Genomic DNA, 12,088 nt, shown 5'->3' on the forward strand with positions numbered 1-12,088 from the left:
TCATCAACTCTTGAACCCTTTTTCTGATTGGACAAAACTGAAAATAGCAGTGGCATGGATTTTAAAGTTTAAAGATGTTCTGTTGAAGCTCAAGCAACAAAGAAAATGCATTCGGTCCTCATTCAATTCTGGAACGAACAATTCTACAGTAGAACAGGACAAAGTTGATAAGGAAATGAAAAGGTTTCGAACTGGATTCTATGGTCAAAATCTTACACCGGATGATCTTTCTTGAGCAGAATCAGCAATTATTAAAATTTCTCAACTTGAAGCATTCAAAAAAGAAATTTCTTCCTTGCAAAGTGGAACATCTGGAGTTAAAAGGAGTAGTAACCTTTACAAGCTTGATCCAGTATTAATGGATGGTTTACTTCGAGTGGGTGGAAGACTTAGTAGAGCAGCAATACCAGAGGAGACAAAAAGACCAGTTATTCTACCGAAAGAACATAATGTATCCAAACTTATCATGCAACATGTTCATAGACAACTAGGTCATGCAGGGAGAAACCACATGTTGTCAACTTTACGAAAGAGGTACTGAATTATTAATGCAAACTCTGCTTGTAGGAAAGTAATCTCTGAGTGTGTTGTGTGTCGACGATTTCAAGGCAAAGTTGGGGAACAAAAAATGGCTGACTTGCTAAAGGAAAAGATTACATTGGATCTTCCTCCCTTTTCCAACACTGGAGTGGATTACTTTGGACCTGTTGATGTGAAGAGAGGTCGCAGTGTCGTTAAAAGATATGGAGTTTTGTTTACCTGTATGGCCAGTTGAGCAGTACACCTTGAAGTAGCCTATTCCCTGGATACAGATTCTTGCATAAATTGCATTCGTCGTTTTATGTGTCGTCGTGGCCAAGTATTGCAGCTAAGATCTGCTAATGGCACTAATTTTATTGGAGCAGAGAAAGAGCTTAGAAATGCTTTGAAGAGTTTGGATCATGATAAAATTCAGCGTACCTTTCTATCAGAAGGAATAAAATGGATCTTTAATACACCTGCAGGATCACATCATGGAGGCATGTGGGAGAGGCTCATTCGTCTTGTAAAGAAGGTGTTGCACTCTACACTTCGACAACAATGTTTAGATGATGAGGGCTTTCACACTATTCTTTGTGAAGCCGATGCTATTCTTAATGACCGTCCCATCACAAAGCTTTCTGATGATCCAAATGACTTGGAAGCACTTACGCCGAATCACATCTTGCTGTTGAGATCAAAGCCATTTCTTCCTCCAGGACTTTTCCAAAAAGACGATTTGTATATCAGACGTAGATGGCGACAAGTCCAATACTTGTCTGATTTGTTTTGGAAAAGGTGGATAAAGGAATACCTTCCACTATTACAGGAAAGACAAAAATGGAGGAAGCCACATAAAAACTTCAATGTTGGTGACATAGTGGTCATCATGGATCCAACTGCTCCACGTGGTTCCTGGTCACTAGGCAAGATCACTCAGACATATCCTGATAAAAAGGGATTTGTCCGCTCTGTACAACTGAAGACAAAAACAGGATTGCTGGAAAGACCAGTTTCCAAAATCTGTCTGTTGTTAGAAAAAACAATGGACTGATCCATAAAGAAGTAGTACACATACACCTTTTTTGGCTCCTTTGATAATTTAAGAGATTAATTGTAGTTGCACACCAACAATTATGGGGCCGGTGTGTAGGAGCCTTTATGTTGACTTGAATGTAATTTTAAAGTTTTAAAGTCGGTGTTTCTTGCATGAGAGAAGAAGACTTGAGGAAGGGAACGCATGCAGTTTTTACCACACCAAACTCACACACCTTTGAGGTCGCTAAAGGGTTCAACATTATTAATTGCAAGTATGTATTTATAATAAGCTAAATAAAGTGAATTTAAACTTGAAGAGGAAGCAAGACTGGACATTGGTTGTGTGCGTAAAAACGTGCGTTGAGAAGCCAAGCCTTCGACATTAAGCTGCTGCAACAAACCTAATCAAACATCTACATAGAAATCACAAGACAGAATTTGACTACGAAGTCAGAAGAGGAGGAAAGGAGAGGCACAGCAGGCAGGAACTTTCCAGGTACATTGACCGTGTTTTTGCCGATCGCGAACGTGCAGCACGTCTATGCAAAAATGGCGGTCGGCGGAGCTGCGTACAAATGGCTGCGCAATTGTTCAAATTTGCATTTGCTGACAGACAGTTTACACTACTTATCAGAATAATGAGAGATGTCGGTTCAAGTCTATTTAATTGGATGAACATTTTTTAGTTTATGCCCAAAAAATAAAAATACATATAAATACATTTATCATTTACTGTAATAATTACTATTAAACTGTAAAGAGACTTTTAACCAGCACAACAACACATGCTTCTGAAGACAGTCACCTACTGCACCTTAAAGATATACATGCTCAGATGCTGTCAATAAATATGTAAGTTGGCTCTTTTTTTGTATGATAATAAATAATCAATAAACAAGAATAACTCATAACATGTCTCACACTTTTTAGCACTCTACTTGTTATTTTAATTTCCCATACAGTAATTTTTGGGCAAAGTATCAGTATCGGATTGGTATCGCCGATACTCACCTTTATTTTATTTGGTATCAGATCAGATAGAAAACCAGTAGTATCGCACATCACTACTAAATTCAGTTCTAATTTCCAGCAAATGAATAAATGAACAATAATAACAAAGTGTGATCAAAAACCTGAGTTATATCCAAATACAGCTGCTGTGCACCATATGGTCTAAAACCTGACAGGTGGACAAATCTAAGCTTTTTTTTAATAAAACAAATATAAATATGCATATAATAAATATTTCCCAGAGATGGGTTGCAGCACGCTGGATAAATTGGCGGTTCATTCCGCTGTGGCGACCATGGATTAACAAAGGGAGTAAGCTAAAAAAGAAAATGAATGAATAAATATTATAAATAATACAGCTAATAATAATAACATTATACAAATGCAAATTGTCATGAGTGTAGCCCTAAGTAATAGAAACCGTAACCCCCCCTCCCTCTTTTTGTTTAACTATTTAATTTAGTTTAATCCAGGATAATGTAGTCTTCTATAACAATGCATGTGTATTACAGAAGTATAGTGTGATACTCGGGTTCACCAGGAGAGGGCGCCCACGTTCCTTTCTATGTGTCGGTTGCTGAATCACGAGGAAGCAGTACAATACATAGCTCAAATAATTTAGAAGAGGAATGGAAGGAAGGAAGGAAGGGAAAATACAATTAGTGAATATCCTTAAGTATTTGAGAAAATGGAAGAAGTAGATGATGCATTAAGTGCCCCTTTTTCTATGGAAGAAATTAAGAGAGCGATTGATAGAACAAAGATGACATCTCCAGGAGGAGATGATATGTATTTTATTATGTTGAAATTTATGGGTGAGAAAGCGTTAGGAAGGCTGCTTAGAATATATAACAGAGTGTGGGAGGAAGGGCAGCTTCCTAAGAGTTGGAAAGAAGCAGTAGAAGTTCCCATTAGGAAACCAGGAAAAGATCCAACAAAGCCTGAGAATTATAGACCAATTGCATTAACATCACATATAGGTAAAATTATGGAGCGTATGGTGACAGACAGATTGAGTTATGAATTAGAAAGGAGGGAAGTAATACCTAGTTATCAAAGTGGATTCAGGAAGGGGAGGAGAACAATGAACCCAGTATTATGCCTAGTGGATGAGATAAGAAAATGTCAGATAAATAGGGAATCGGTCGTGGCAGTTTTTCTGGATGTGGAGAAGGCATATGACATGATGTGGAGAGAAGGGTTGATGATTAAGTTACATCTGTTGGGAATCGGAGGTAGGGCCTTCAACTGGATAAAGGATTTCTTGAGTGGACGCTCCATTCGAGTGAAATTGGAAAAGAATTGTCAAATAATTATGTTATCGAAAATGGAACTCCTCAAGGTGGTGTCATCAGTCCTTTGCTTTTTAATATTATGATAAATGATATATTCTCGGAAGTAGATATTGTAATTGGTAGATCGCTGTTTGCAGATGATGGGGACATGTGGAAAAGGGGAATGAACTTAAAATGTATAGTAAGTAAGATCCAGGAATCAATTAGTCAGGTGGAACAATGGTCAATTAGATGGGCCTTTAGATTTTTAAAAGAAAAATCTCAAGTGATCTGCTTCACTAAGAAAAGGGTGGGAGTGGAGATAAATCTTAAACTATACGGTCATGTTTTGTAGAAGGTGGAGTCCTTTACATTTTTGGAAATGGTTTTGGACACTAAACTAACATGGTGTGAGCACATTAAAAAAGTTACTGGGAAATGTAAAAAGGTTTTAAATGTGATGAGATGTCTCACAGGAGTGGATTGGGGGCAAGAAGGCCGTCAATGAAGGAGATATATGTAGCATTAATTAGGTCAGTAATAGATTATGGTTGCATAGCCTATAGAGATGCGGCTAAAACAACACTAGATAAACTAGAAGTGATACAAACCCAAGCACTTAGAGTATGTAGTGGAGCTTTTCGCACATCACCAGCTGTTTCAGTGCAGGTAGAGATGAATGAGATGCCATTAGGATTAAGAAGAGAACAGTTAACAGCCAATTATTGGGCAAACATGCAAGGGCATAATAGATCCCATCCTGTTTGTAAAATAATGCGGGAATGTTGGGAAATTAAAAGGAGTAAAACTTAAGCTTTGGTTGGGTTTATGAAGAAATAGGTAATGAGATGGGATTACAGGAAATGGAATTTAGTCCAACAGTACCGATGCCAGTAAGGCCTTTATGGTTTCTTGAACAACCTACGGTAGATTTGAAGATATTAAACAGTTACATAAAAGCAAAAGAGGAGATTAATATATTTGAAGTCGTTTGTAATTATTTGAAGGACAAATATTTGGCGTTTTTATCAATTTACACGGATGGATCAAAGAACCCTCAAAACGGACAAACTAGGGTGGCATATGGAGTACCAGAATTAGGAATTAGTGTGCAGAAAGACTAACTAATAATTTATCTGTATTTACAGCAGAAATTGTGGGTGTATGGCTGGCCCTTCAGTGGATTTAAGAATCCAGACCTAATAAAGTAATAATATGCACAGATTCCAGAGCTGTTCTAAAAAGTTAAAAAAACATTTAAGTCACATTCAAGACAAGACCTAGTATATGAGGTACTTGAATGTTACACACGAATTTGTCATATTGGGATACAGGTAATATTTACATGGGTTCCAGCACATGTAGGTATTGAAGGAAATGAAACGGTGGATAACCTAGCAAAGCAAGCCAGTGGTAGGACAGAAGTAGAAGTATACATAAAAATAAGTAAAGCAGAAGCTAAAACAATGATTTGGAGGAACATTTTGGAAAACTGGCAGAAAAGTTGGGATGAAGAGAAGAAAGGAAGACATTTATATAGTATTCAACAGAAGGTAGGGAAAAGGAGGGCTATTGAGAGAAATCGAAAAGAAGAAATTATTATAACTAGGATGAGAATTGGACATTGTAGATTAAATAAATACTTGCATGTGATAGGTAAACACGTATCTGGAAGATGTGAATATTGTAATTATATTGAATCTGTGGAACATGTGTTGCTTAAGTGTAAAAAATATAACAAAGAAAGAATAATGTTAAAAGAAAAATTAAGGAAAATGGGGTTGCAATGGTGCACACTAAAGGATATATTAGGAAAAAGATCAAGAGAGATTAAGTCACAATTATTATATTTCTTAAAGGTCAATGGTTTAGCAAATAGGATATAGAGTTTATTATGGATATTTAGGGTAAGAAAAGAGTAAAAAGAGGGAAGGGTGGAGAGGTGAATACAAAATGTGAGGATACTGCAATTATTATTGTCCAAATCCAGTCCACACTCCAGTACAGAAGGGGGCTTTAATCCACCATTAAAGTTGGATGCCAACCGCCAATAAACATCAACAAAGAACAAGAAGAAGAGGAAGCAGTAGTCACGCTGTGTCCGAAACCACATACTTCCATACTATATAGTACGCTAAAATCAGTATGCGAGCCGAGTAGTATGTCCGAATTCATAGAATTCGAAAATCAGTAGGCGAGAAGTACACAGATGACCTCCTACTTCTGGCGAGAATCTGAAGTGCGCATCCCATGCACGCTGCACTATCTTATAATGCCCCGTGGGAGAATTCATGAATGGAATTGAGGCGACGCGACTGACGCAGCTAGGTCACATGACCATGACAAAATGGCGGATGTAGTACGTCCGAATTCCATTCATACTTTTCACGTTCATACTGTATAGAACGTACTTTTCTAACCGACGAGTAGTATGTTTAAATTCAAATGCAGTAGTACTACTACTACTGAGTAGTAGGCGGTTTCGGACGCAGCGCCGGTGTATGGTTAGCTGCATTGCAGACACATCTAGCGTGCTCCTTAATCAAACGGTGTTTTCCTCTGTGTTTTAACAGGTAAGATAATATTATTTACTGTAATGGTACACTGAAACATATATTGTTCATATGGAGATGCATTTATGTCCTGAGATATTAGATTGGTTGAGTTCGACCGTGATTTAATGGTGCCAAAATGGCGGAAGTGTTAAAAACTAATAGATTTCAATGTGAGCCGTGAGAAACAAATTTAAACATGCGTTTAACTGATACTATGAGTAAAAATTTTTAAACTTTTTGTGATCTTTATTAATAGGGTTGTGTATAGTGATATGCAGTAAGTTTAAACGTGTGTGGTTACAAAATAACATGATTAGACCTTGTTTAGCATTAACTGTTAGCCATTACATTGAAAGAGACATTCAGAAAATACGATTAAGAACAATTTCAGTTAAGTTTAGCAGTAAAGTGTTTTCATTTGTATTTATTTTGTGAGATTTTACATTAAAACATTAAAATTCAGTTAAAATATAGTTCATTAAGTAAAATTACATTTCATAGAGGTTAAAGTGCATTAATACAGAATTAAACAGTTATGTATGAAAGAGTTATGGAGAAATGTGACAAATAGTTATTTTGTGGTTGTTTATAGGTATCGTTTTATTCATTTGTATACAAGTTAAAGGAGATTGTGACAAACAAATGTGTTTAATTTGTTTATGTCTTATTTTATGCTGTAAGAAAGTGATCACAATACACATTTAGGTCTATTTTGTGATGTTAATTGTGATTTGATTTGGAACCTTTTTGAGTGTGATTTAAATAATAATATGTGAGTGTCATGTATTTACTAAACAACTGCACAATAGGACAGGTTATTATTTATAACTCTTAGGTGCCCATAGCATGAGGAAGCAGTAGTCAGTGTACGGTTAGCTGCATTGCTGACACATCTAGCGTGCTCCGTAATCAAACAGTGTTTTCCTCTGTGTTTTAACAGAAATAAATGTGTTGCTATAAGAACGGACTTCATCTCCTTCTTGAAAGTGTAACAAACTGAAAAAGCCCCCCGAGATGAAGAAGGCATGGAAGTATGGTTTTCATATGTAGGCCAGAAAATAATATGTTTTGTAATATTTTAATCCTTTTAATTTATATCCTATATACAGTTGAAGTCAGAATTATTACCCCCCCCTAAATTGTTAGTGTCCCTGTTTATTTTTTCCCCAATTTCTGTTTAATGGAGGGAAGATTGTTTCAGCACATTTCTAAGCATAATAGTTTTAATAACTAATTTCTAATAACTGATTTATTTTATCTTTGCCATGATGACAGTAAATATTATTTGACTAGATATTCTTCAAGACACTTCTATACAGCTTAAAGTGACATTTAAAGGCTTAACTAGGTTAATTAGGGTAACTAGGCAGGTTAGGGATATTAGGCAAGTTATTGTATAATGATTGTTTGTTCTGTAGACTATCGAAAACAAATTAGCTTAAAGGGGCTAATAATTTTGTCGCAAAAATGTTTTTAAAAAAATTTATAACTGCATGCTTTGATTCAAGCCAAAATAAAACAAATAAGACTTTCTTCAGAAGACAAAATATTATCAGATATACTGTGAAAGTTTCCTTTCTCTGTTAACAATTATTTAGGAAATATTTAAAAACGAAAAACAAAGTCAAAAGGGGGCTAATAATTCTGACTTTAACTGTATATCCTAAATATTTTAATTATTTTTCATAAGTAAAGATATTTGTGTATAGCTGTACACCCTGTGTGTGTTAAGCAATGTGTAAGCGAGGCACAACTAATGCGCTCTGCGCTAAAATTTAGACATCCTCTAAGCTGGTCTATTGAAAAGTCTATTATAGTTCCTCAGAATAGCAATGCATCAGCAATGCACCTCAACAAGCCCCTTTTTTTAAAGCAGAACGCCTATGGCCGCACATATGAGCGCAAATGCATTTGCTATTTAAACAGCGTGCTGCGAAACATCAAAATGACTCTTGCGCCAAGCTGAAACTAGCAAACAACAATTGCGTCGCGCCTTGCGCTGCATTACGCTGAGTGTATTATAGGGCCCATTGACTCTAGATCATTAAAATAGAGCCCATGATCATCTGTATGATGGGATTGTTTACATATGAATGCTTCTTGAATTACACATGAACCTTGTCGATTTTTATGTCTCTCTGCTCTGTGGATTATATTTTTGGTAATTGTCTGCCACCTTGTTACTTGGATTATTTTATGTTTGCTTTAATCTTCACCTTGCCATTTGTATTTTTATTTAAGCAGATGATTCTTTTGTCTGTTTATTTAAAACTCACCATGACAAAAAGCAGATTTTACTACCAGAGTTTATTCGGATGCATTATTTAAAGTAAAAAAAAATATGTGGAAATGTTTTATGGTCAGATTTTTATCCCAATCAGGACTATGGATAAATACATTCAGAACAATTCAAGTTAGAAAAATATATAATACCATTCAAGTCTTTTCTGGACAGTTTAATGGAAAAAAATCCTTAAAAGTATATATATATATATATATATATATATATATATATATATATATATATATATATATATATATATATATATATATATTTTTTTTTTTTTTTTTTAATCCTAATGAACACTGCGGACAGTTTTTGTGTGACCAATAAAGTAAACCACAAAATACCTTTTGGCAGATGATAGTGTTTTCTCACTGAGCAAAGATTCTGTGTTGATTTTCCGAAATTGTTTTGCACGCTCAAGCATTTGCGACACAAGTGATCCTGATTTCATCCTGAAAACACAAACACACCAGAGGAATAAACTGCAGGAGAAACTTCAGTCTCTTATATAGGAGTTTTTCTATTTTTATCTGTGGAATAAAAAAATAACACAGAAACCAGATGAAGAAATATAAAAAAACAAAACAATATTTGAATCTATAGAAATTAATTTATTCTCTGAAAATTTATATAAAGTCTGAAAGACAAATATAAATTATAATTCCCTTCACTGAACTATGAACTGTAAGTTTAACATGCACATTTGTTTTAAATGTTCTAGTTCATTCTATCTTCATTTGATCTCCTCTATAAGCACAAGCTGAAACTGTTCTGCAGTCAGTTTTAACTCTGATGTTGTGCAGGACATTAAACAGCACACATCACACATATTCAGCTCTGATAAATATCCTGATCAAGCTGTCTGTAATCTAGAATGATCTAAACACATTTGCTGAAGCTGTAAACTGAAGCTTTGTCCATCATTTGATCAGGCAATAGCAACACAAATAAGTGCATTGTTGTTGGTCTTTGTTCTTCAGAGAAAGTGTTGAAATAATGGTGTAAAAACAGAGTCAATACCTGTGTTTCTCTGAGAGAGAGTCCTTTACTCGCTCCTCTGCCATACTGCAGCTAAAACACCAATGCAGACATTAGCAGAGCTTTGAGGAAACAATCAGCCGCTGACCATCACCTGGAGATGACAATATACTGAGATGAAGAACAGCACACTTTACATACACACTTCTTCAAATGAATGCAGTTCCCTGATCTGACACCTCATATATTTCACATTTAATATATGTTATATACTTTTTCGAGTGACATACTACACATTTAGTTAGTACTCAAAACGTCTGCTGTCTGCTGACAGTTAAGGGTTAAATGTAGTTTGTTTAGTGAACGTCAGCATTTTAATTATAAAAATAAATGAACACAGCCAAGCCTTAAAAAACACTCTGAACCACTTCTTTAAGGAGCTTGTTGTTTTTCAGCAGCTTTTCTTCCTGTTCAACTGGAAGGTCTGCTTTAACTTTACTTTTGATTTGGTGACTCTGAATGTTTAGAGTTATATTTAATGCTGAATTATTGGACACTATTGAGTCAGTCTGATATAGAAGAGAACAAACCTTTTAAAGGGATTAAAAATAAAGCTTTTAGACACAGAGTTTAAATGAGCGTGTTTGACTCAGTGTTTACTGTGTTTGAGGATTTGATCTTCAGGATCAGACATTTAAATCACACTCACACATATAAAACCCTTCATCATCTCCACAAATCAGCGTAATGTAGAAGTGTTAAACTCACATGCAGAAGTACAGACGCTCTTGTGCAGCAGGAACACAATCTGAGCTCTTTCACTCTTTCACTTAACTAAAACACACCTGTGCGATCTACAGGTATATCCTGCAATATTATTGGCTCCACTGAGTGACACTGACATGAATATTCATGAAATTCTCCTGACTGTGGGTGTGTCCTTGAGACAACACAAACCACTGGAGCTGAAGATATCTGTGCAGATTCTCTAAGCACGAGTGTGTTGAAGGAAGATTTAGAGAAGGTATTTAAGATGAAATCTGAGAGGTCTGAAGAATATTTACAGCAATGTTGAAACTATAAAATGAGATTAGAGATTTCTATATAAATGAGTACACCTCATACAGATTAGGCTTGGGCGGTATTACGGTATTATGGTATACCGCGGGATCTAAAAATAGAAACGGTGTCAGTTTCAATACCGTTATACCGTCAAAAAATATTAAATATCCTTTATTTAATGCCTACAAAAACGTATGTATGGTTGTCATCACGGGACAGTGTGGAGGAGAGAGGGAGAAAGAGGGAGAGGGAGGGGGAGAGGGTGAGAGGGAGGGGGAGAGAGGGAGAAGTGACGTGACGAGTGGCGCTCCAAAGTGTCCTGCAGTTTGGGAGTTTCGACTGAACAGAAGGGAGACGTGGTTAATATGAACGAGAGGTCTGCATTAGAGCTGAAGATCTTTGCCCGAACCCGGCGAGACCCGAAAAAATCCAAATCCCTGCATTAAAATCCATCCCTGCAAAAGTGAAGCAAATGATGACGAAGTAGTAAAAAAAAACGAATTATTACGGCGGTCAAGCCAGTCACTAGCTCAGAAGGAGCGGTTATTCCAGCCGCAGGTAGGCTATTTCGCGGTCGCTCATACACTGCGTATTACGGTAGAGCCCTAAACCGCAAGCTGACAGATAACATGACGAGGCCACTCGCTACCCTGAAACTGCTGTCATGGCAAATTAAATGCATGTTCCTGACTGGTAGAAGATGAACAAACAATCCTTCCCCAAAACTTGCTAAATCAGCCGGATCAGAACTCTGCATCTCGACCTGTAGCCGCATGAAAGGGTGTTCAGCTGCTGGACGCACCATGAGTGAGAGACTGCGCTAAAGCCAGTGGATTTAATAATGTTCCTCCACAAACACACGTAGCCTAATCTTGGTGAGTACAGTGTTTAAAATTATAAATAAATATTAATTAAACCATATAATCATAATGTAGACAGAGTATACAGACTAATGGTGGCATTATTCTTTTAATATTCAGCTTCACCGCCGCCCTAATGCCAGATTGTGAAGAGAAATGGAGAAACAATTCTTTCACAGCCTTTAACTAAATTTCGTTATTGCCAAAATACCCGTCATCATTTAGAGTTTATTTTAATTTGATTTGTTAAGCAAGATTTCTTTTTTAATTGTGTTAGCCAATTTAAAGGCAAATTGTTAGAGTGCTGAGATGTTACGATGTTTCAGAGGACTTATTTTATTTGTTCCAACTTTCAAGTGGCCTATAGTCTACGCTTGTTACGAATAAATGATGTTAAAACATATAAATGACTCATTCTTGAAAAAAATGCATTAGAGCTGTGTGCATGAGCACACTTGAATAATGTCGGGCTGTAAACGGGTTCGACTTAATAAAGCTGTCAAT

General features: G+C 36.2%; 2 protein-coding genes across 4 annotated transcripts in view; one reads left to right on the forward strand and one right to left on the reverse strand.

Annotated features, from left to right (window-relative positions):
- The window catches only part of LOC137491103 (uncharacterized), a 1,183,352-nt gene that overhangs the window by 669,727 nt on the left and 501,537 nt on the right, over positions 1-12,088 (forward strand). The gene's annotated exons all lie outside the window — the stretch shown is intronic.
- The window catches only part of si:dkey-82i20.1, a 62,273-nt gene that overhangs the window by 43,717 nt on the left and 6,468 nt on the right, over positions 1-12,088 (reverse strand). The window contains exons 1-3 of one of the 2 annotated variants that reach the window (XM_073948137.1): positions 10,431-10,490; positions 9,705-9,816; positions 9,029-9,136 (exon numbers count right to left, since the gene is read on the reverse strand). In XM_073948137.1, the coding sequence (XP_073804238.1) occupies positions 9,029-9,136; positions 9,705-9,748 (152 nt within the window). In that variant the 5' untranslated portion in view covers positions 9,749-9,816; positions 10,431-10,490. Of the gene's footprint in view, positions 1-9,028; positions 9,137-9,704; positions 9,817-10,430; positions 10,491-12,088 lie in introns of those variants that run through there. The other variant, XM_073948136.1, reaches the window with a different exon arrangement.

Source organism: Danio rerio, chromosome 4, assembly GCF_049306965.1.
Source record: "Danio rerio strain Tuebingen ecotype United States chromosome 4, GRCz12tu, whole genome shotgun sequence".
NCBI classification, from domain to species: domain Eukaryota; kingdom Metazoa; phylum Chordata; class Actinopteri; order Cypriniformes; family Danionidae; genus Danio; species Danio rerio.